The sequence below is a fragment of the Pleurodeles waltl genome, chromosome 3_1 (assembly GCF_031143425.1).
Source record: "Pleurodeles waltl isolate 20211129_DDA chromosome 3_1, aPleWal1.hap1.20221129, whole genome shotgun sequence".
In the NCBI taxonomy this organism is placed as follows: Eukaryota; Metazoa; Chordata; class Amphibia; order Caudata; family Salamandridae; genus Pleurodeles; species Pleurodeles waltl.
In genome coordinates this window covers 1,114,651,718-1,114,677,535 of record NC_090440.1, presented here as the reverse complement: position 1 = coordinate 1,114,677,535, position 25,818 = coordinate 1,114,651,718, and the positions used below count along the sequence as shown (strand labels likewise).

Genomic DNA, 25,818 nt, shown 5'->3' with positions numbered 1-25,818 from the left:
GTATTTGCACGAGCGAGGTAAGAGCGCCAGAAATGGATTAAAGAAACAAGTTAGAATGGAAGATCAATATAAAATGTTAATATAGAGAAATCAAAGGCTTAGTCTGACCAGCCTTGATGGGTGTAATAGAGAGTTCGAAATGGGAGTTAAAGAAGTGTAATCAAGGTTGGTAACAACGAAGAATGGAACAAGAGACAAATTTATGATAAAGATATGTGAAGGATCTGGGGATGTGAGAGTGATTGAGTGAGTGAGTGAAGGTCATCATTTAAATAGTGCATGCCATAAAGAAACCAAACATGCAGCATACTGTATAGAGGAGGGTGAGGGGGAGAGGAGTAACCTATGAAATCTCTTGTTCTTGTAAACAACACAAATCTGCAAAAGAGACCAAAAAGCCCTTAATAGCCATAAAGTGATAACTGCGGAACTTAGCAGAAGTAAATGATGTTAAAAGGCAGTATGTAATTTACGTAGGTACCAGGACATGTATATATATTAGGGAAACGAGGATTGAAGTGACCTTCCGTCACAAGGGCAAACCGCTGGATTTTGAAACCATATACATGGCATGGGAAAGGCCACAAAGAAATAAATCCTATTCCCCCCAAAACAGGTGAGATCAAATATGTCCTTTGAGTCCTTAACCATATTAGGTATGGCTCCATACCCATGGTGGTAGATATAGGTGCATATAATTTAATTGATCATCAGGGTTGTCAAAATAGCTATTCAGCCCCAGAGCATACAGTGACTCTTTAATGTACTTAATCCAGAGGATAGCTAGCACTTTGGACTGCGCAAGACAATCTTTATTAATACAACGAGTGAAATGTAGTTTCTCAGAGCTCCAAATTTTTATCCACATCAGATGTGGAGCTGGCCCAACCTTATCTTCTACGCAGTCCACCTCCAATTCATTGTGGGTAATAGAACTTGGTGAATTCCTTGAATTACCCAAGAGTCTATTTAGGAAATTATTTTCTGTTTGCTGACGTAATGCTACTGTTATATGGCCCCATATTCGTGCATCATAACTGCCTACACTAAGAACTTTACTTTTATATAAGGTGATAATTCTGGCCAACTGTTTATGTCCAAGTTTCCTAGCAAAACTGAAGATGGACTCACTGGGGGCTTCCACCCCGTCTTCTCTGAAGAAGTAAACTTTCCCATTGCAAATTGTCACTAAACATGAAAACCAGATAGTTAAAATGTTGCATCTTAGGAATCTCTATTCCTCCTATTAAAAATCTTCTAGACCATGTATTTCTAAGGCCACAAGTTATAACATAGGACTTTGTGCCATTACTTTGATTTTACTGCTTTCCATAAAGTTATTGAACCCATCCAAGAGGAGCTGTAACCCATTAGGCGTGCAAGCAATCAGCACAGCATCGTCCTCATATAATAAAACATGGGACAGGCTGGGAGGAAATCCTGAGGAAATCACAGTTAAGAGATATTAAAAATGATTCCAATGCAGTGATGTATAATAAAAGAGCTAAGATACAACCCTGTTTTACACCTTTGTCCACAGAGATAAGCGATGTACAATTCCCCCTTTGGGTATATCAGATTTCCGTCTGTGTGTTCTGGTGCAAACGTCTAACAACATTTATAAGAACAGACTCTATCCCCCCCACTACCATAATGCCCCATAAAACATCTTGTTTCAGCGAATCAAAGGCACAGAAGAGATCCATGAGGGCCAAATGTATGGCCCCGTCTCCTGGCCTTAACATATTTACTGAGTATCAGAGATACATTTTTTGTCGGTTCCCAGGTACTTAACCCTGGGCGGAATCCATACTGGATTTCAGTAAAAAAAAAACCAATGTTTCTTATGCCCAGGCTTCTAACTTAGCCAACACTACTCCAATAACGATTTTTCCAGAGGCATCCAGCAGTGAAATTGTCCTGTAATTAGATGGAATACTTCTTACTCCCTTTTTGAAAATGGGGATTGTCATTGATTCCCTCTAGGTCTTGATCGGGCTTCCCTTCATGATGGCTCTAAAAACATTTGTCAGTAGTGGGGCCCAAAAGTCGAGATTAAATTTAAGCAAATCAGCTGGGACCCCATCTGAACCTGGAGCAATCCCTGTTGCAGAAGAAGTAATTGCCTTATGCACTTCTGCTACAGAAATTGAATCACTAAAAGTGTCTAAAGAACTCTTCCTTATAGACTGTGAAAAGTCAGTGCCAAATCCTTCCAAAGGATTTCTTCCAGCTAGGAAAATGGGAAATCTAGCGTTGCAAATGTCTTTCCATTCATGCTCTAAAATTGATCAGGTATCCCTATGAAGAGGCAAAGAATCAAACCTGCAGAACCATAAAACCCAACAAGCATTTTCAAAGCTAATAGATTGCATCTTTGTTTTTTTCTTAATCTAACTGGCTCAAAAATATTTGAAAAATGATGTAATAATGTTTGCTTTATATTTTTTACAACAAATATTATTGTAACATTTTTCTAATACATCTAAGCCAGTTAGATAGAAGAAAAGACAACAGCAACACCTTTTGGCCAGAAAACGGCAGACGGGACAGAAAACAAGACAGGAGTGAAGACGAAGGGAACAAAGACAGAAGATGGAGCGAAGACGACAGGAGCGAAGACAGAAGATGGCAGTGAAGACCGAAGTAGGCATGCGATAAATAAGTAAGAAGACGCCGAAGACAGAAGACGGCATGCAGAAAGAAAAAAAGAAGACGTCCGGCAATGAAGAAAGCAAACATCAAAGAAAAAAGACGTCAGAGAAGTAAGACGACGGCATGCAGGAAGAAAAAATAAGACAATAACGAGGAAAGAAGACAGAGAAGATGGCAGTGAAGCAAGAAGATGTCTGTGAAAAAAGAAGACGGCATGCAGGAAGAAATAAGAAGTACCTTGAACCTTGTAGCCAGCAGGAAGGACACTGGCCAGTGTCAAATAGGAAGTGACCTGACAGAGTACTGGGTCCCCAGGCAACTCAATGGCACGCTTGGTGAAGAAGATGGAGACGACGACAGGAAGTGATGTGAAGATGACGTCCTGGACAATTTGAAGCGTAAAACAGAGCAATGTTGGAGTAAGCCAATGGTAAGTTCAGGTAAGTAAGGGGCTTGTTCCAAACCCCTTTTAAGTTTTTTTTAATAAAAGATTTTACAAGCACGTGTGCGGGCGAAACCTAAAAATTAACCAATATCTGCGAAAGACTGGCTCCTCAAATCACCACATGACATAAATATGCAAATACATTCTAGAAACTGATCCGCCAGCACCAATTTCCCTCTTTGAGTGGAGTGAATGCCAAAACCCAGGGTGGCTGTTCAGAAAAGGAAGAAGAAAAACAACGCGCAGGTCTCATCCAAGTCATTTCTACCCTCCTTCACAGTTAGGGTGAAGAGAACGATTTTTAGGTCTGGGCCCTAAAGCACTCGCTCACTGTGTGTCTGGTAATGCTCTATTCGCAATTTAATGTTTTTGTTCCTAGATTCTTAGTTTGCTCTTTATTTCTTGGCAGGGCGCTTACTTAACGATTGGCGATCAAGTTCGATTAGTGGGAGAGCTGATCAGTGTCACTGGTGCTGTTGCTATATTGCTGCTGGAGGTGAAGCAACCACATACATGTTTGTGATAAGATGAATTATGTTGTTACAGCATCAGCATTCGCTGTTCCCGACTGAATACTGATATTATTAACAAATACATTCTGTTAGATTCCAGATATTCTACGAGTCGGAGCTGCCAAACACTTTGGGAACACGGTGCTGGGAGGTCCTTTTCACGTTATTATGTAAGACTCTTTTTTTCTTCTAAAATAATGTTGTTTTACACGAACCATAAAAGGTCTTCCCATGGTATTTCATTAGACGAATACGGTGTTCTAATTTCAACACCTATCACTCTATTGGACCATATGAAGTAATATCCAGCAAACGTTTCTGGATATCCACAATGAATATATAATATGAACATTGTATAGACACCTAATCTCAAGATCGATTGTTTGCATTTTTTTTAGTCATTATAAAAATACAAGGCATCAGCAAAGTCTTTATTTCATGCAGTACCTAAGCTGATTAGGAGACAAACTGAATAGGAAGGTCCAACAAAAACATTGAGGGAACTTCATTGACATTCCTTACTCTTGTTAAATTCAAACTGTAGTTCATTTGGGGCACGAATGCCTCCGTGTGGGAGGCATTATGGTAGTGAAAACAGTTTTGGTCAAGAGTGGAGAGGTTAGGATTTGGTCCTGGTCCATTAATGCTCTGGCCATCTGTTGTCTTAAACTGCTGAAGAGTAAAACTTAAGAGTACCAGAGGGACATGTGGATTTCAAAATGGTCCAGTGTACATCCTCCCTGAGTTAAGTTCAAATAAATAAGGTACACTGTTCCACAGAGAACTACAGGTAGAAAGGGCACTCTTTAAAGTAGAAGCGAGGGCCTTTACATACCCAATGAATGTCTTGCTTCATCTTAGGGCCTGCTTATCATCAGGCTGGTGCTGCAATGTCCAACGGGCCCCTCAAGGGGGCTCTTTGCCAGAGATCTTTTTGAATGTGTGCCGTGGTTGAGCATAGGGGTAGATTCAGACCTACGAGGAGAAGGGAAGAGCTGGAGAGTGTGAATTAGAATTGGCTCTAGACCCTACCAACTGTGTGTTTATTCACACGAAGGATCTAAGTCAAGGTTAAAAACGAGGGGGCGTGAAGAAGGAAATAATGTTCCTCCACTCTACCAAAATGAAAATAGGAAAAAGGATGATTAATCCTGCAACCCTAGGTACTGGTCGACATGTTTTTTGCCTTTATTGCCCCTGCGGATCAGGTGGCGTTTCTTCAGGACTAAGGACAAAAATCTCGTAAGCTACACAAGTGAGTATGAGGAATGTGAAGAGAATGTAACTTACATAAAGAGCCATGCAAAAAAACCTAAATAGTAATGGACCGTCCTATATTAGGGAAAGGGCCCCTTGGGAAAATGTGAGCCGAGGGACTACCTTTGCCATAAAGAGCTACGCAGAAAAAACTGAATTAAAACTGAAACCACTGTTAGTCCTCATCCCAACCTGGTAAACACTGGCACAGGTGAAACAAATTCCTCAGACAAGAGCATTGCTATGATGTAATGGTATTTCCAAATGGTTGGTCTAGCACTAAATAATCTTGATTTGTTGTTAGAGACTGTGATTCTTTAACCCACAGTTCAGAGATGCTCTAAAATATGTACATTTTAAGGCAAATCCTGCGACATGAGGAATAACTGTTCTTTTTTCAGAAGATTCACTTCTAGTGCATTTCTCAATATATAGCTAAGGTAGTTTTACTTGCGGTTTTGATTGTATGATTGCAGAATCACCTTTGCCTGCATGGTTCTTGTAACATTGGTTATGCGTCTGACCAGCACCAAGGGAGAGGTTGTACCAATGTCCTTCGCTGTTGTCCTGGGATGGTGTTATGTCATGTATTTCACACGTGGATTTCAGATGCTTGGACCATTCACCATCATGATCCAAAAGGTAAGGTTAAACAATCTAAGTCTGTATAGCATGTTTGTACTACCTCACTGAGCCAATGAAGGCGGTTCTGCTATACAAGGGACAAGTTGGTGAACTCAAAATGAATGCTCTGGTGCAGTAGTTTATAACCTTTTGACATCTGTGGACCCCTCCTGAATTTAATGTAAGCAGGGGACCTCCACCTAAGCAATCTCTGTGACATAACCTTCAAAATAATACAAGAAGTATACATCAAACAAGTGCATGAATTATTTACTATTTAATTTCACAAAAAAAAGTATGCAACATCGAAATTTAATGGGAAGCCTTGGATCTTTTCAAAATGTAGTTTTATTTCTGAAGGATGAAGCAATATGCTAGACTTTAGCATATCATGTTATCCTTTAAGCTCCAAGACCTGCGCCACGCACAGCTGAAGGGATTTGGAGTTTCAAAGGTGGCAACCTTGGATATATATAATTATGGGGGCCATAGAGGCCCCCTGGGACCCGGGGATCACCACCTCCCCTGGGTTACATTAAAAAAAAACAGTTGGGGGGCAATGTGGATCCCCCTACCCCGATCAGGGGACCACTATTTCCCTGGGACAACATCAAAAAAATATATGGGGGCTGCATGGGCCCATCTGGGCCCCGTGGACCATCACCTCCCCAGGGCTACATAATAGAAAAACTTAGGGGGGACTTGTAGGAGGCTGGACTGGCTTGTAGTGAGTACCAAGGGGTACTTGCACCTTGCACCAGGCCCAGTTATCCCTTATTAGTGTATAGGGTGTCTAGCAGCTTAGGCTGATAGATAATGGTAGCTTAGCAGAGCAGCTTAGGCTGAACTAGGAGACGTGTGAAGCTACTACAGTACCACTTAGTGTCATATGCACAATATCATAAGAAAACACAATACACAGTTATACTAAAAATAAAGGTACTTTATTTTTATGACAATATGCCAAAGTATCTTAGAGTGTACCCTCAGTGAGAGGATAGGAAATATACACAAGATATATATACACAATAGCAAAAATATGCAGTATAGTCTTAGAAAACAGTGCAAACAATGTATAGTTACAATAGGATGCAATGGGGAAACATAGGGATAGGGGCAACACAAACCATATACTCCAAAAGTGGAATGCGAACCACGAATGGACCCCAAACCTATGTGACCTTGTAGAGGGTCGCTGGGACTATTAGAAAATAGTGAGAGTTAGAAAAATAACCCTCCCCAAGACCCTGAAAAGTGAGTGCAAAGTGCACTAAAGTTCCCCTAAGGACAAAGAAGTCGTGTTAGAGGAATAATGCAGGAAAGACACAAACCAACAATGCAACAACTGTGGATTTCCAATCTAGGGTACCTGTGGAACAAGGGGACCAAGTCCAAAAGTCACAAGCAAGTCGGAGATGGGCAAATGCCCAGGAAATGCCAGCTGCGGGTGCAAAGAAGCTTCTACTGGTCAGAAGAAGCTGAGGTTTCTGCAGGAACGAAAAGGGCTAGAGACTTCCCCTTTGGTGGACGGATCCCTCTCGCCGTGGAGAGTCGTGAAGAAGTGTTTTCCCGCCGAAAGAACACCAACAAGCCTTGCTAGCTGCAAATCGTGCGGTTAGAGTTTTTGGACGCTGCTGAGGCCCAGGAGGGACCAGGAGGTCGCAAATTGGACCAGCAGAGAGAGGGGACGTCGAGCAAGACAAGGAACCCTCTCTGAAGCTGGTAGCACCCGGAGAAGTGCCAGAAACAGGCACTACAAGGATGCGTGAAACGGTGCTCGCCAAAGTTGCACAAAGGAGTCCCACGTCGCCGGAGACCAACTTAGAAAGTCGTGCAATGCAGGTTAGAGTGCCGTGGACCCAGGCTTGGCTGTGCACAAAGGATTTCCGCCGGAAGTGCACAGGGGCCGGAGTAGCTGCAAAGTCGCGGTTCCCAGCAATGCAGCCCAGCGAGGTGAGGCAAGGACTTACCTCCACCAAACTTGGACTGAAGAGTCACTAGACTGTGGGGGTCACTTGGACAGAGTCGCTGGATTCGAGGGACCTCGCTCGTCGTGCTGAGAGGAGACCCAAGGGACCGATAATGCAGCTTTTTGGTGCCTGCGGTTGCAGGGGGAAGATTCCGTCGACCCACAGGAGATTTCTTCGGAGCTTCTGGTGCAGAGAGGAGGCAGACTACCCCCACAGCATGCACAAGCAGGAAAACAGTCGAGAAGGCGGCAGGATCAGCGTTACAGAGTTGCAGTAGTCGTCTTTGCTACTATGTTGCAGGTTTGCAGGCTTCCAGCGCGGTCAGCAGTCGATTCCTTGGCAGAAGGTGAAGAGAGAGATGCAGAGGAACTCGGATGAGCTCTTGCATTCGTTATCTAAAGTTTCCCCAGAGACAGAGACCCTAAATAGCCAGAAAAGAGGGTTTGGCTACCTAGGAGAGAGGATAGGCTACTAACACCTGAAGGAGCCTATCAGAAGGAGTCTCTGACGTCACCTGGTGGCACTGGCCACTCAGAGCAGTCCAGTGTGCCAGCAGCACCTCTGTTTCCAAGATGGCAGAGGTCTGGAGCACACTGGAGGAGCTCTGGACACCTCCCAGGGGAGGTGCAGGTCAGGGGAGTGGTCACTCCCCTTTCCTTTGTCCAGTTTCGCGCCAGAGCAGCGCTAAGGGGTCCCCTGAACCGGTGTAGACTGGCTTATGCAGAATTGGGCACATCTGTGCCCAACAAAGCATTTCCAGAGGCTGGGGGAGGCTACTCCTCCCCTGCCTTCACACCATTTTCCAAAGGGAGAGGGTGTCACACCCTCTCTCAGAGGAAGTTCTTTGTTCTGCCATCCTGGGCCAGGCCTGGCTGGACCCCAGGAGGGCAGATGCCTGTCTGAGGGGTTGGCAGCAGCAGCAGCTGCAGTGAAACCCCAGGAAGGGCAGTTTGGCAGTACCAGGGTCTGTGCTACAGACCACTGGGATCATGGGATTGTGCCAACTATGCCAGGATGGCATAGAGGGGGCAATTCCATGATCATAGACATGTTACATGGCTATATTCGGAGTTACCATTGTGAAGCTACATATAGGTAGTGACCTATATGTAGTGCACGCGTGTAATGGTGTCCCCGCACTCACAAAGTTCAGGGAATTGGCTCTGAACAATGTGGGGGCACCTTGGCTAGTGCCAGGGTGCCCTCACACTAAGTAACTTTGCACCTAACCTTTACCAGGTAAAGGTTAGACATATAGGTGACTTATAAGTTACTTAAGTGCAGTGTAAAATGGCTGTGAAATAACGTGGACGTTATTTCACTCAGGCTGCAGTGGCAGGCCTGTGTAAGAATTGTCAGAGCTCCCTATGGGTGGCAAAAGAAATGCTGCAGCCCATAGGGATCTCCTGGAACCCCAATACCCTGGGTACCTCAGTACCATATACTAGGGAATTATAAGGGTGTTCCAGTAAGCCAATGTAAATTGGTAAAAATGGTCACTAGCCTGTCAGTGACAATTTGGAAAGAAATGAGAGAGCATAACCACTGAGGTTCTGATTAGCAGAGCCTCAGTGAGACAGTTAGTCACTACCCAGGTAACACATTCAGGCACACTTATGAGCACTGGGGCCCTGGGTTACCAGGGTCCCAGTGACACATACAACTAAAACAACATATATACAGTGAAAAATGGGGGTAACATGCCAGGCAAGATGGTACTTTCCTACACAACCCCCCCGCAAACGAAGGACAATAAGACTAGCCATGACCTGATGAGTCTTCATTGGCTAAGTGGAAATATCTGGAGAGTCCATCTGCATTGGAGTGGCTACTCCCAGGTCTATGTTCCACTGTATAGTCCATTCCCTGTAGGGATATGGACCACCTCAACAATTTAGGATTTTCACCTTTCATTTGTTTTAGCCAAAGTAGAGGTTTGTGGTCTGTCTGAACAATGAAGTGAGTGCCAAACAGGTATGGCCTCAACTTCTTCAGAGCCCAGACCACAGCAAAGGCCTCCCTCTCAATGGCAGACCAACGCTTTTCTCTAGGGGTCAACCTCCTACTAATAAAAGCAACAGGTTGATCCTGACCCTCAGAATTAAGTTGTGATAGGACTGCCCCTACTCCTAATTCAGATGCATAAGTTTGGACATAGAATTTTTTAGAGTAACAAGGGCTTTTCAGGACAGGTGCAGAGCACATGGCCTGCTTCAGCTCCTCAAAAGCTTTCTGACAGTTTGCTGTCCATAATACCTTTTTAGGCATTTTCTTGGATGTGAGGTCATTAAGAGGGGCTGCAATGGAGCCATAGTTCTTAATGAACCTCCTGTAATACCCAGTGAGGCCTAGGAAGGCTCTCACCTGGGTCTGAGTGGTAGGGGGAACCCAATCAATAATTGTTTGGATTTTCCCCTGAAGTGGTGCAATCTGTTCCCCACCAACAAGGTGTCCCAGATAAACCACCTTACCCTGCCCTATCTGGCACTTTGAAGCCTTGATAGTGAGGCCTGCCTTTTGCAGGGCCTCCAAAACTTTCCATAGGTGGACCAGGTGATCATCCCAGCTGGAGCTAAAGACAGCTATATCGTCCAAATATGCTGCACTGAAAGCTTCCAGCCCTTGCAGGACTGTGTTCACCAACCTCTGAAAAGTGGCAGGTGCATTTTTCAAACCAAAAGGCATTACAGTAAACTGGTAATGTCCTCCAATGGTAGAAAATGCAGTCTTAGGTTTAGCATCTTCTGACAATTTGATCTGCCAATACCCTGCAGTCAAATCAAAAGTGCTTAGATACTTGGCAGATGCCAGTGTATCTATGAGCTCATCTGCCCTGGGTATAGGGTGAGCATCAGTTTTGGTTACCAAGTTGAGACCTCTATAGTCTACACAAAACCGCATTTCCTTCTTTCCATCTTTGGAATGGGGTTTTGGTACCAGTACCACAGGAGAAGCCCATGGACTGTCAGAGTGCTCAACCACTCCTAGTTCTAACATTTTCTGGACCTCTTGCTTTATGCAGTCCCTGACATGGTCAGGCTGCCTATAGATCTTACTTTTGACAGGCAAGCTGTCTCCAGTATCTATAGTGTGCTCACACCAAGAAGTGGTACCTGGCACAGTAGAGAAGAGTTCAGAGAATTGATCTAGGAGATTTATGCAATTATCTTTCTGCTCAGCAGTAAGACAATCAGCCAAAACTACACCTTCCACAAGAGCATCTTGTTCTGTGGAAGAGAAGAGATCAGGTAGAGGATCACTGTCTTCTTCCTGTCCCTCATCAGTTGCCATGAGCAGGGTGAGATCAGCCCTGTCATAGTAGGGTTTCAGGCGGTTGACATGGAGCACCCTAAGGGGACTCCTGGCAGTGCCTAAGTCAACTAAATAGGTGACTTCTCCCTTCTTTTCAACAATTGTGTGGGGACCACTCCATTTATCTTGGAGTGCTCTTGGGGCCACAGGCTCCAAGACCCACACTTTCTGCCCTGGTTGGTACTGAACCAAAACAGCCTTCTGATCATGCCATTGCTTCTGGAGCTCTTGGCTGGCCTGAAGGTTTTTACTGGCCTTTTTCATGTACTCAGCCATTCTTGATCTGAGGCCAAGTACATAATCCACAATGTCCTGCTTAGGAGCTTTTAAAGGTTGTTCCCAACCCTCCTTTACAAGTGTGAGTGGACCCCTAACAGGGTGTCCAAAAAGAAGTTCAAAGGGGCTGAAGCCCACTCCTTTCTGGGGTACCTCCCTGTAGGCAAAAAGGAGGCATGGTAGAAGGATATCCCATCTCCTGCGGAGTTTTTCAGGGAGACCCATAATCATGCCTTTGAGAGTTTTATTAAATCTCTCCACCAGTCCATTTGTTTGTGGATGATAGGGTGTTGTGAACTTGTACGTTACACCACACTCCTTCCACATGGCCTTTAAGTATGCAGACATGAAATTGCTTCCCCTGTCTGATACCACTTCCTTTGGGAAGCCCACCCTGGAAAATATTCCCAGGAGGGCCTTTGCCACTATAGGTGCTGTAGTGGTCCTTAAAGGAAAAGCTTCAGGATATCTTGTGGCATGGTCCACTACCACCAAGATAAACCTATTGCCTGAAGCAGTAGGAGGGTCAAGGGGGCCAACTATGCCAACCCCTACCCTTTCAAAGGGAACCCCAACCACAGGCAGTGGGATAAGGGGTGCCTTTGGGGTGCCACCTGTCTTGCCACTGGCTTGACAGGTTTCACAGGACTTACAAAATTCCTTTGTGTCCTCAGACATCCTAGGCCAATGAAACAATGGAACCAGTCTGTCCCAAGTTTTCATTTGACCCAGGTGCCCAGCTAGGGGAATGTCATGTGCCAGGGTTAGGAGGAACTTTCTGTACTCCTGAGGAATCACTAATCTCCTGGCAGCTCCAGGTTTAGGATCCCTATGCTCAGTGTACAAGAGGTTGTCCTCCCAGTAAACTCTGTGAGAGTCACTGACATCCCCATTAGCCTGTTTGACAGCTTGCTGTCTGAGACCCTCTAATGTGGGACAGGTTTGCTGTGCCACACTCAGCTCCTCTCTGGCAGGCCCCCCTTCACCCAAAAGCTCAGCAGTGTCTGCTTCCAGCTCCTCTGGTGTAGGTTCTGCACAGGGAGGGAATTCTTCTTCCTCAGAAGTTGAATCCACTGTAGAGGGAGGGATAGTAGGAAGTGGTTTGCTTCTACTAGCCCTAGCTTTAGGGAGCACTTGGTCCATTGTTCCAGGATCCAAGCTTCCCTGTCCTTTTTGCTTTTTGGCCTGAGCCCTTGTCAAAGCAAAAATATGCCCTGGGATGCCCAGCATTGCTGCATGGGCCTCCAACTCCACATCTGACCAAGCTGATGTCTCCAAATCATTTCCTAGTAGACAGTCTACAGGTAAATCTGTGGCTACCACAACTTTCTTTGGACCAGTAACCCCCCCCCCCCAGTTGAGATTAACAACAGCCATGGGGTGGCTAAGTGTGTTGTTGTGAGCATCGGTTACTTGGTACTGGTGACCAAGTAGGTGTTGTTCAGGGTGGACCAGTTTCTCTATGACCATAGTCACACTGGCACCAGTGTCCCTGTAGGCCTGAACCTCAACACCATTTATTAGGGGTAGCTGCTTGTACTTATCCATATTAAGGGGACAAGCAACTAAGGTGGCTAAATCAATAGCCCCCTCAGAGACTAACACAGCCTCTGTGGCCTCCCTAACAAGGCCAACCCCAACTAAGTTACCAATAGTGAGCCCAGCTACTCCCTTGGATTGGCTATTAGTAGGTTTGCTCCCACCACCACTGCTATTAGTAGGGACACTAGGGGTAGCAGTAGGGGTTGTAGTGGTAGGAGCATTGGTGCTTTTCTTTGGACAACTGGGATCTGTTGTCCAATGGCCTTTTATTTTACATAAATAGCACCATGGTTTCTTTTCCTTGTTCTGATTAAAAGAGGATTTGGGCCCACCACCCCCACCAGAGTGTTTTTGTGGGCCTGATGAAGACTCATTTTTAGATTTGTCCGCACCCTTGTCAGAAGACTTACCATCCTTCTTTTTGTTGCCATCTTTGTCACCCCCTGTATGAACTTTTCTGTTCACCCTTGTTCTGACCCATTTGTCTGCCTTCTTTCCCAATTCTTGTGGAGAGGTCAGATCAGAGTCCACCAAGTACTGGTGCAACAAATCAGACACACAATTATTAAGAATATGCTCTCTCAGGATCAAGTTATACAGGCTGTCATAATCAGTAACTTTACTGCCATGTAACCACCCCTCCAAGGCCTTCACTGAATGGTCAATGAAATCAACCCAGTCTTGTGAAGACTCCTTTTTGGTCTCTCTGAACTTTATCCTGTATTGTTCAGTGGTTAAGCCATAACCATCCAGGAGTGCATTCTTAAGAACTTGGAAATTATTAGCATCATTTTCTTTCACAGTAAGGAGCCTATCCCTACCTTTTCCACTAAATGATAGCCGTAGGATAGCAGCCCACTGCCTTTGAGGGACATCCTGTACAACACAGGCCCTCTCAAGTGCAGCAAACCACTTGTTAATGTCATCCCCCTCCTTGTAAGGGGGAACTATCTTGTGCAGATTCCTGGAATCATGCTCTTTTGCAGGATGACTATGGGGAATACTGCTGCTGCCACCATGGGTTTCTAAACCCAGTTTCTGTCTCTCCTTCTCTACTTCTAAAGTCTGTCTATCCAAATCCAGCTGTTGCTTCTTGAGCTTCAGTCTGGTTTGTTCCACTCTCAATCTATTGAGCTCCCTTTCTAACAATCTGTCATCAGGGTGGGTGGGAGGGACATGCTTTGAAACAGAAGTATGGTGAGAATGGATAGAAGGAGACCTGTCCCTTACAGAAGCCACCCTAACAGCTTGGCTAACAGAAACATCACTACCAGTATGGTGAGAATAAATGCTTTTGCTATGATGTGAGACAACACTATTTATATGGTGTGGCTCATCATCATTACCAACTATGCTAGACTGTCTAGTAATGGGCAGGCTAAGAAGTTTCTTTCCTGAATCTTTTCCTGGGCGAGTCCCTGGATCTGATTGAGAACCATTAGCTACTTTTTCAACAGATTGGGCACTTATGGCCTTATCCTGTACTCTAAGCATGTTAATTAACAGTTCTAAGGAAGGATTCTTCCCTACACTCAAACCTCTCTCTATGCAGAGATTCCTTGCTCCTTTCCAGCTAAGGTGATCATATGCAAGTTTGGACAGATCAACATTTTGGCCTGTGCCAGACATTTTTTAGAGAGAGTTAAAGTGATGGTAAAAGATAAAAAGTTTGTCAGAGCTTTTAGAAAGACAGAGAAAAAAACTTTAAAAACTTTTTAGAACTTTTTAGAAAGTTAGAAGTACTTTTCAGCACTTAGAAAAGAGTGAAAAGAGGAAATGCAAAACTTTTTGGCTATGTGTATATACACTGACCTTGTTTTGTATATTTTTCTCTTATGAAAAGTACAATGACAAGAGTGGTAAGTAGTCTCAAAGCACTTATCCCACCGCTGCACAACCAATGTAGGAGGCTGGACTGGCTTGTAGTGAGTACCAAGGGGTACTTGCACCTTGCACCAGGCCCAGTTATCCCTTATTAGTGTATAGGGTGTCTAGCAGCTTAGGCTGATAGATAATGGTAGCTTAGCAGAGCAGCTTAGGCTGAACTAGGAGACGTGTGAAGCTACTACAGTACCACTCAGTGTCATATGCACAATATCATAAGAAAACACAATACACAGTTATACTAAAAATAAAGGTACTTTATTTTTATGACAATATGCCAAAGTATCTTAGAGTGTACCCTCAGTGAGAGGATAGGAAATATACACAAGATATATATACACAATAGCAAAAATATGCAGTATAGTCTTAGAAAACAGTGCAAACAATGTATAGTTACAATAGGATGCAATGGGGAAACATAGGGATAGGGGCAACACAAACCATATACTCCAAAAGTGGAATGCGAACCACGAATGGACCCCAAACCTATGTGACCTTGTAGAGGGTCGCTGGGACTATTAGAAAATAGTGAGAGTTAGAAAAATAACCCTCCCCAAGACCCTGAAAAGTGAGTGCAAAGTGCACTAAAGTTCCCCTAAGGACAAAGAAGTCGTGTTAGAGGAATAATGCAGGAAAGACACAAACCAACAATGCAACAACTGTGGATTTCCAATCTAGGGTACCTGTGGAACAAGGGGACCAAGTCCAAAAGTCACAAGCAAGTCGGAGATGGGCAAATGCCCAGGAAATGCCAGCTGCGGGTGCAAAGAAGCTTCTACTGGTCAGAAGAAGCTGAGGTTTCTGCAGGAACGAAAAGGGCTAGAGACTTCCCCTTTGGTGGACGGATCCCTCTCGCCGTGGAGAGTCGTACAGAAGTATTTTCCCGCCGAAAGAACACCAACAAGCCTTGCTAGCTGCAAATCGTGCGGTTAGCGTTTTTGGACGCTGCTGAGGCCCAGGAAGAACCAGGAGGTCGCAAATTGGACCAGCAGAGAGAGGGGACGTCGAGCAAGACAAGGAGCCCTCTCTGAAGCCGGTAGCACCCAGAGAAGTGCCAGAAACAGGCACTACAAGGATGTGTGAAACGGTGCTCGCCGAAGTTGCACAAAGGAGTCCCACGTCGCCGGAGACCAACTTAGAAAGTCGTGCAATGCAGGTTAGAGTGCCGTGGACTCAGGCTTGGCTGTGCACAAAGGATTTCTGCCGGAAGTGCACAGGGGCCGGAGTAGCTGCAAAGTCGCGGTTCCCAGCAATGCAGCCCAGCGAGGTGAGGCAAGGACTTACCTCCACCAAACTTGGACTGAAGAGTCACTGGACTGTGTGGGTCACTTGGACAGAGTCGCTGGATTCGAGGGACCTCGCTCGTCTTGCTGAGAGGAGACCCAAGGGACCGGTAATGTAGCTTTTTGGTGCCTGCGGTTGCAGGGGGAAGATTCCGTCGACCCACGGGAGATTTCTTCGGAGCTTCATGTGCAGAGAGGAGGCAGACTACCCCCACAGCATGCACAAGCAGGAAAACAGTCGAGAAGGCGGCAGGATCAGCGTTACAGAGTTGCAGTAGTCGTCTTTGCTACTATGTTGCAGGTTTGCAGGCTTCCAGCGCAGTCAGCAGTCGATTCCTTGGCAGAAGGTGAAGAGAGAGATGCAGAGGAACTCGGATGAGCTCTTGCATTCATTATCTAAAGTTTCCCCAGAGACAGAGACCCTAAATAGCCAGAAAAGAGGGTTTGGCTACCTAGGAGAGAGGATAGGCTACTAACACCTGAAGGAGCCTATCAGAAGGAGTCTCTGACGTCACCTGGTGGCACTGGCCACTCAGAGCAGTCCAGTGTGCCAGCAGCACCTCTGTTTCCAAGATGGCAGAGGTCTGGAGCACACTGGAGGAGCTCTGGACATCTCCCAGGGGAGGTGCAGGTCAGGGGAGTGGTCACTCCCCTTTCCTTTGTCCAGTTTCGCGCCAGAGCAGGGCTAAGGGGTCCCCTGAACCGGTGTAGACTGGCTTATGCAGAATTGGGCACATCTGTGCCCAACAAAGCATTTCCAGAGGCTGGGGGAGGCTACTCCTCCCCTGCCTTCACACCATTTTCCAAAGGGAGAGGGTGTCACACCCTCTCTCAGAGGAAGTTCTTTGTTCTGCCATCCTGGGCCAGGCCTGGCTGGACCCCAGGAGGGCAGATGCCTGTCTGAGGGGTTGGCAGCAGCAGCAGCTGCAGTGAAACCCCAGGAAAGGCAGTTTGGCAGTACCAGGGTCTGTGCTACAGACCACTGGGATCATGGGATTGTGCCAACTATGCCAGGATGGCATAGAGGGGGCAATTCCATGATCATAGACATGTTACATGGCCATATTCGGAGTTACCATTGTGAAGCTACATATAGGTAGTGACCTATATGTAGTGCACGCGTGTAATGGTGTCCCCGCACTCACAAAGTTCAGGGAATTGGCTCTGAACAATGTGGGGGCACCTTGGCTAGTGCCAGGGTGCCCTCACACTAAGTAACTTTGCACCTAACCTTTACCAGGTAAAGGTTAGACATATAGGTGACTTATAAGTTACTTAAGTGCAGTGTAAAATGGCTGTGAAATAACGTGGACGTTATTTCACTCAGGCTGCAGTGGCAGGCCTGTGTAAGAATTGTCAGAGCTCCCTATGGGTGGCAAAAGAAATGCTGCAGCCCATAGGGATCTCCTGGAACCCCAATACCCTGGGTACCTCAGTACCATATACTAGGGAATTATAAGGGTGTTCCAGTAAGCCAATGTAAATTGGTAAAAATGGTCACTAGCCTGTCAGTGACAATTCGGAAAGAAATGAGAGAGCATAACCACTGAGGTTCTGATTAGCAGAGCCTCAGTGAGACAGTTAGTCACTACACAGGTAACACATTCAGGCACACTTATGAGCACTGGGGCCCTGGGTTACCAGGGTCCCAGTGACACATACAACTAAAACAACATATATACAGTGAAAAATGGGGGTAACATGCCAGGCAAGATGGTACTTTCCTACAGGACTGCGCAGACCCCCTAGGTCCCGGGTACCAACACCTCCCCGGGGCAACATTAAAATAATATATTGGGGGCTGCATGCCCCACGGGCCCTGGGGACCACCACCTCCACAGGGCTATATTTTAAAACCATGTGGGGGTTCCCATGTGGACCACCTGGGCCCTGGGGACCACCACCTCCCTGGGGCTATTTTTAAAATATTTATAGGGGGTGCCTCAAGGGGACCCCATAGCCCCAGAGGCCACCACCTCCCTGGGGCCAACATTTTTTTTTTTTTAAAGGGAGGAGGCCATGTGCCCCTTGACCGGAGGCCTATTTTAACCACGGGAACTCCATCCCCAGGGGCCTGGCCACATGTTCCTGGGTATCCAGGGTACCCAGTATAAACGTATGGAGAGGGAGGGGGGAGCCTGAGTTGCCCCACGGTCCCAGCTGACATTGCTCCTGCACAAAGGGAACTACTGCAAATAGCATTTCCCTGTATGCGGGAGCAATGTTTTCATCTATTTCCCTGCCCACATGTTAGCAGGCAGGGAAAGAGATTAAGGCCCTCATTACAACCCTGGCGGTAAATCCCGCTTACCGCCGTGCAGGAGACTGCCAACATACCGCTGCTGCCATGGAATTCCGCTCCAGGTATTATGACCCACAGCCCGGAATCCGCCACAATACAGACACCCACACAAGTACGCCACACCAAAGGTCAGTGATAAAATGGTGATAACAAAACCGAGACCGTCATGCCAACAGGAATACGCCCACATTATTACGACCCACAAATCAACGCATCGGTCTTTCAACCGCGGTAATTCATTGGCGGTACACACCGCTGCTCTCAAAATACACACACACTTACAAAACACAACCACATTGGAAAATTCGAAATACACACACCTGATACACATACACACACCACACCCACACACCCAATCCAATACAAAGCACACACCCACATCACCCACAAATCCTTACTACCAGAATTTTGAAAGCTCGCCAGAGAGAGCCACTAACTAAAACAACACCAGCATCCACAGACACACACCACCATCACTCACACATCATCCACGGACCTCAAACAACACACACCAACACACCCCCTCACACATCACAACAGACACCACCTCACACATGACCCACACCACATCATGGCACCTCAACAACACCCCGGTTTTTCTGAGGAGGAGCTCAGGGTCATGGTGGAGAAAATCGTCCGGGTAGAGCCACAGCTATTCGGATCACAGGTGCAGCAGACCTCCATTGCAAGGAAGATGGAGCTATGGCGCAGAATTGTCGACAGGGTCAACGCAGTGGGACATCATCCAAGAACTAGGGATGACATCAGAAAGAGGTGGCACGACCTACGGGGGAAGGTGCGTTCCGTGGTCTCCAGATACCAGATTGCCGTACAGAGGACTGGCGGTGGACCCCTACCTCCTCCCCCACAACTAACAACATGGGAGGAGCAAGTCTTGGCAATAATGCATCCTGAGGGCCTCGCAGGAGTAGCAGGAGGACTGGACTCTGGTAAGGCAAATCTTTACTACCTTATCCCCCCACCCCATCTGCAAGCCATCACATACTCCCACCCTTACCCTCACACCCATCACCCCAACAACCCACAGATACCCCACCAACACAACCTACACATCCCAAAACCAAGCCCTGCATGTAAAACCAATGCATGGACACCCATCACCCAAGCATGTCCACTACAGAGCCCCAAAATCACCAATCACACAAGGACCAAGCCAATAATGCAAGCACTGGAGTAGAGGGTTGATCGCACACGATGGCACACACAGATAAATTATGAATTTACACCCCAACAGGACTCCTACCCAACGTCACCGGACAGGAGGTGCCAGACATATCCAGTCCCCCCACAGAAGAGGCCCACAGTGATGACAGCAGCTCTGCACAACTGGATCAAGATGACCAACCCGGCCTATCTGGGACCTCGGGACAGTCGGTTCCCCTGACACTGTCACAAGCCAACACAGAGCCTCCCCCCTCAGGAAACACTAGCACAGCACCCACCCAGTGGGCCCCTCCCTCTGTCCCCAGGACACGTCAATCAGCAGTGTGTCCACCACTACAGGGAACCCAGGCAAACCCACCAACCCAAGAAAATCAGGGACCTGGGGGCAGTGGCAGTGGGCACATGGTTCAGGGGACAGAGGCACAGGATAACAGGGAAACTGGGACGACTGCTGTGCGACAGGGGGAGGACAGGCCCAGGGAACCCACTCTCCATGAGGCACTCTCCAACATCATGGGAGCTTACCAGCATTCCCAGGAGACGATGGCAACAGTACTGGCCAAGTTTCAGGAGACCCAGCCGCTGCAGGAGGAACACTACCTTGGGATCAGGGAGGACTTGAAGTCCATTAACACCACCCTGGTCAACATTGCAGGGGTGCTGGCAGACTTTGTCAACACCAGGAGGGACACAGTGGCACAACAAGGGGCCCCTGACACTAGCCAGGACGATGAACAGCCCTACACCTCCGTCGGCGCTAGTGGACAGGAGGCACTGCCACAGGAACATCAGGCCACCAACACCCCACCCCCTGCAGATAGAGAACCACCTCGCAAACGGTCCCTGAGATCCAGGAACAAGACAGGGAACATTGCCTAGTCCCCCGCCAGAAAATGAGACCCCCTGAATGTCACCCTTCTGTCCCACCATGTCATCCTGTCCATCCTTAAACTGCCATTGCTCCACTTCCTATGCCCCTTTGGACAATGCACCTGTGAAACAAATAGACTGGACTCTGCCATGGACATTCCTCCACCATCCCCCAGCTCATTTAACAACCGCCTCCACTTATTAGCACAGGAATAAACACAATTCGATCACAAAACAATCTGGAGTCAGTCTGTGCTATCACAAATGTGTAATTGCAATAACTATGGACTATAGCAATGTCAATTTACGTGTTCACATACCAATGTAACACACCTGCAGGCCAGCAGTAAACATACCAGATGGCACAAAGTGGAACCCACATCTGTGAAATGGAAAGTCAAAGTGACAAGTCAGGGTCCATACACTAAATGAAAATGACACACTTATGCTAGTTCCAACAATAGAATGAGATGTGGGAAGCAGTGGCATTTTATTACCTGTGTCTCACTGGAAGTATTTCATGATGATGCTGTTTTGGTTGTCGATATCCTCTTCTTCTGCCTCCTCTTCTTCACTGTCCACAGGCTCCACAGCTGCCACAAGACCACCATCTGGCCCATACTCCTGCAGAAAAGGCACCTGGCGTCGCAAAGCCAGGTTGTGCAGCATACAGCAGGCCACGATTATCTGGCACACCTTCTTTGGTGAGTAGTATAGGGAACCACCTGTCAGATGGAGGCACTGGAATCTGGCCTTCAGGAGGCCGAAGTTGTGTTTGATCATCCTCCTAGTTCGCCCATGTGCTTCATTGTAGCATACCTCTGCCCTTGTCCTGGGATTCCTCACTGGGGTCAGTAGCCATGACAGGTTTGGGTAACCAGAGTCACCTGCAAATGTCGAGGGACAACTGTTACACACACACGAACCCTTAGGGACAGCCCCATACCCAGACACCTAAGTCAACTGTATTGGGACCTTGGCCTCACCTATTAGCCACACACGGTGCCTCTGGAGTTGGCCCATCACATAAGGGATGCTGCTATTCCTCAAAATGTGTGTGTCATGCACAGACCCAGGATACTTGGCATTCACATGGGAGATGTACTGGTCTGCCAAACACACCATCTGACCATTCATAGAATGGTAGCTCTTCCGGTTTCTGTACACCTGTTCATTTCTGCGGGGGTGGGTACAAATGCCACATGTGTACCATCAATGGCACCAATGATGTTGGGGATATGTCCCAGGGCATGGAAGTCACCTTTCACTGTGGGAAAATCCTCCACCTGAGGGAAAACGATGTAGATGCGCATGTGTTTCAGCAGGGCAGACAACACTCTGGACAACACCTTAGGGAAAATTGGCTGGGACATCCCTGATGCCATGGCCACTGTTGTTTGAAAAGACCCACTGGCCAGAAAATGGAGTACACACAGGACATGCACTAGAGGGGGGATTCCTGTGGGATGGCCGATAGCTGACATCAGGTCCAGCTCCAACTGGGCACACAGTTCCTGGATTGCTGCACGATCAAGTCTGTATGTGACTAGGATGTGTCTCTTTTCCACAGGTCCACCAGGGATCTGAACACCGGAGGATGCCGCCATCTCATCACCTGCCGCTGCGGACATGCCCTATGGAGGAGAACAGTGAGCAGAGAGTCATCCAACACTGAGGTATCACAATGTCTTATTTTCAGAAACATTATTAATCCGCAATGTGCTGGTATCTGTCTATATTCCCAGGCCTAGATAGGTGTGACGCAGTTAACATCAATCCCATGTGGCCTCCTGAAATGGCAGCTGCTTGACCTGTAAGGTGGGACAAGGGGATATGAGGTAACTGTGCTGGCGTTATACACCGTCGCGGTGGGCGGTCGAAGACCCTGGCGCAATTCTGCATTGGTTAACATTGGGCCCTATGGATCCCAGGAGCCAATGACGGTGACGGTACGCACCGCTGCGGACGTGACCGCCATTTTCTGTCTGTTCACTCACTTGATACCTGTCCTTCAACAGGAGAGGACCTACACTGCAAGTGCTCCTGTGATCTCAGTCTGGAAGCGACAATGGCTCATGTGTCTGGGGAAAGGGCCCCTGCCTTCACTTCGGAGGAGTTGGAGAAACTAGTGGATGGGGTCCTCCCCCAGTACACACAACTGTATGGTCCTCCAGGCAAACAGGTGAGTACACAGTGAGCATGCTGCATGGGCAATGCCTGTTTTGAGTGGTGTGGATGGAAGATACATGGGGGGGGGGTGAGGCCTGCATGTGCGGATGGTGAGTGTATGTGCATCAGGGCAAGGGTGGGAACTGGAGGGCAATGAGTATGAAGGTCCGGATGGGTAAGTAATTTCCTTTCCCCCTGTACCATTCCTCTAGGTCAGCGCCCACCAGAAGAAGGGTATTTGGCGTGCCATCGCCAAGGACGTCCGGACTCTGGGGTTCTACCACAGACGGAGCACCCACTGCCGTAAAAGATGGGAGGACCTGCGCCGTTGGAGCAAGAAGATGGCGGAGGCCCAGCTGGGGATGGCCTCCCAACGTGGGAGGGGTGCCCGTCGCACCAGGACCCCCCTGATGTTCCGGATCCTGGCGGTGGCCTATCCAGAGTTGGATAGGCGCTTGAGGGCATCACAGCAGCCACAAGGGGGTGAGTACACTCTCATTCAGCTGACTCTGTGCGCATAACGAGGTGTCTGGTTGGGGGAGATGGGCAGTGGGTTCCCCTAGGCCTGGGCGAAGTTGGTAGGCAAGGTCCCTTGTGAGGCAGGCTATGTGGCACCCCAACCCCACCAGTGTAAGAGCCATCTACACCTAGTCAGGCTCCTGTGACTTCCAGGTGTCCAGCAATTGGTCTTAGGCCTCGTACCCCATGGTCAGCAGAAATTTCTAGGAACTGTTACTGCTGGCGTAGTGGCGAGGGCTGCTCCCTGTGTGTTGTGTCCGCCAACAGTAGTGGTGTTGCATGCACCGAACATGTCTTTCTTCTGCCTTCCGCCCCCCTTTTTGTGGTCTCCCTGTTCTTGTGTGCAATAGCATCATCAGGCAGAGGAGCACTGGCACCGGAGCAGGAGGGAGCTGCAACCCACTTGGCCCTGGAGGGTGAAACAACGGAGTCTGAAGCCACCAGTGGGACGGAGGGCGAGGGGAGGTCCACGGCAGGGAGAGGAGCAGACTGCAGTGACAGCGACTCCTCCTCTGATGGGAGCTCCCTTGCGGTGGCGGACACCTCTATGCACATCCCATCAACAGGTACAGCCCCCCTACCAGCACCGCCCTCCCATCAGCCCCTCAGCATGTGTCCCGTGCCCGCTCACCCAGGAGGCTGGGCATCTCCTTCGCCCCAGGCACCTCAGGCCCTGTCCCAGTCAGCCCTGCTGCCCTCAGTGAGGAGGCTTTTGACCTCATGAGATCCCACACTGTTGGGCAATCTACCATTGTGAATGCCATCCAGGGTGTAGAGAGGCATTTGCAACAAGCAAATGCATACTTGGAGGGCATTCATTCTGGGCAGGCAGCCCAACAGAGAGCATTTCAAGCTCTGGCTTCAGCCCTGATGGCAGCCATTGTCCCTGTGTCCAGCCTCCCCCCTCCAACTTCCTCCACCCAGACCCAATCCCCTGTACCTCAGCCTATCCCAAGCACACCATCAGACCAACATGCACACTCATCAACACACAAGAGTGGCTCAGGCAAACATAAGCACCACACATCCCACAGGCACTCACACAAGCACCATCCCCCCCATGCAGACATAGCAACATCTACTGCCTCCTCCTCCACGTCCTCCTCCTCCCTCCCTGTCTCGTCCCCAATCACACCTGCATGAAATACATCCTCAGCCACTACCTCCAACACCAGCACGCCCATGACCACACACCGCTCACATGCAATCACCACCCCCACTACCATTCACACATCCCCAGTGTCCTCTCCCAGTGTGTCAGTGAGCCCTCCTCCCAAAGTACACAAACTCAGGCACACACCCACCCAACAGCCATCCACCTCCCAACAGCCTCCGGCCCATGCACCTTCACCCAAATTCAGCAGACGTACACTTCCTACAACCACTACCTCTACCTCTACTCCCAAACCCCCTCCATCTTCCCATCCCAGTGTGTCTAAAAATTCTTCCTGGCTAACATTGACCCCTTCCCTTCACCTCCCCCCGTCCTTCCCCTAGGGCCAGGCTTTCCAGGTCCCAGCCCAGCACCTCAGCCACCAAATCCCCAGCCACAGTGATGCCAGCAACTGCAGGGTCATCGAGTGCGCCACACATCAGGGCTGCCAGTGTGCCACGTAGTGAGGGCAAGAACATTCCACCACCTGCCAAGGTGAAAAAGGTGCCCACATCCAAGAGGGAGAAGCCGAAAGTACCTGCCATCAAGGGCTCAGCAATAACCAAAGGGGATAGTGGCAAGGCAACTGCGGCACCATCAAACGTGGGGAAGGGCCAAAAGCTGAGGAGCAGGTCAGAAGAGGGCATGGTGGCACCGTCTGAGGGACTAATGTCATACTTTCTGTCCACGACCACGCCAACCAATACGGCGGCGAACACCGCTAGCTGCCCTGCCACCACACCCGCCACCTGCACCGCCACCTGCACCGCCCCGGCACGTCTATAGCCTCAGCGACAGTCCCCAGCCTCTTCCCCAGTGCGCAGCCATCCGAGGCTGCAGGAAACATCCTGCTGTGTCACTCTGCAGGTGCTGACCCATGCACCGCCGCCAGCACCGCCGCCAGCACCGCCACAACAGACACCGCTGCAAGCACAGCTACGACAGACACCGCCGCATGCACCGCCACCTGCACCGCCCCTGGCACGTCTACAGCCTCAGCGACAGTCCCCAGTCTCTTCCCCAGTGGGCAGCCATCTGAGGCTGCAGGAAACTTCCTGCTTTGTCCCTCTGCAGGTGCTGACCTATGCACCGCCGCCAGCACCGCCGCAACAGACACCGCCGCAAGCTACGCCACTAGCCCTGCAGTGTACTCGGACACTGGCACCACCGCTGACATGGCTACCATCCCCAGTAGTCAGTCGTCTGAGGCTGGAGGAGAGTTCCTGGACCCTGGGCAGCTTCCATGAGGCATTTCTTCCATCACTGTTTACACCTGCAGGTGGAAGGCGCAGCCGCAGCAGCGTGGGGTCTGTCGCTGCCTCCATGGCGTATCATGCTTTCTGAACCTCACAAATCTCGTAGCACGCACACCCAGGTGAGGGAATTGTACTAGCCACACTGCATGTGGAGCACTCTGGGCACCAGGCCCCCTCCAGAACCAGTGGAGACTGTTATCCACTTGAGAGACTGTGGCATTGCACTCCCCAGGATAAAGCAGTGGGCAAACCATCCACTTGTGAGACTTGAGAGATTGTGGCTTTGCACTCCCCAGGATAAAGCAGTGGGCAAACCACCCACTGGAGAGACTGTGGCTTTGCACTCCCCAGGATAAAGCAGTGGGCAAACCACCCACTGGAGAGACTTTAGAGACTGTGGCTTTGCACTCCCCAGGAATCATCAATGGGCATGGAGCCCACTCATGCAGCAGTGGCGTGGTGCGTTCATCAGGCTGAGGTGCCCCCCCACCCCCTGAGGTGCATGTATATTTTCGATCTGATGCCCCAGCAGTGTTCTCTCCGTTTCCAGTCAGATATCATGTCTGGGCCTCGCCCGTGCATTTTGGGCCCAGTGGTCCACGGA

The 25,818-nt window shown here is 48.6% G+C and overlaps 1 protein-coding gene across 1 annotated transcript in view; it reads left to right on the top strand.

Moving 5' to 3' along the window:
• The window catches only part of LOC138283554 (transient receptor potential cation channel subfamily V member 5-like), a 479,342-nt gene that overhangs the window by 250,876 nt on the left and 202,648 nt on the right, over positions 1–25,818 (top strand). The window contains exons 8-10 of the mRNA XM_069221494.1: positions 3,510–3,596; positions 3,706–3,782; positions 5,346–5,511. Of these exons, the coding sequence (XP_069077595.1) occupies positions 3,510–3,596; positions 3,706–3,782; positions 5,346–5,511 (330 nt within the window). The remainder of the gene's footprint in view (positions 1–3,509; positions 3,597–3,705; positions 3,783–5,345; positions 5,512–25,818) is intronic.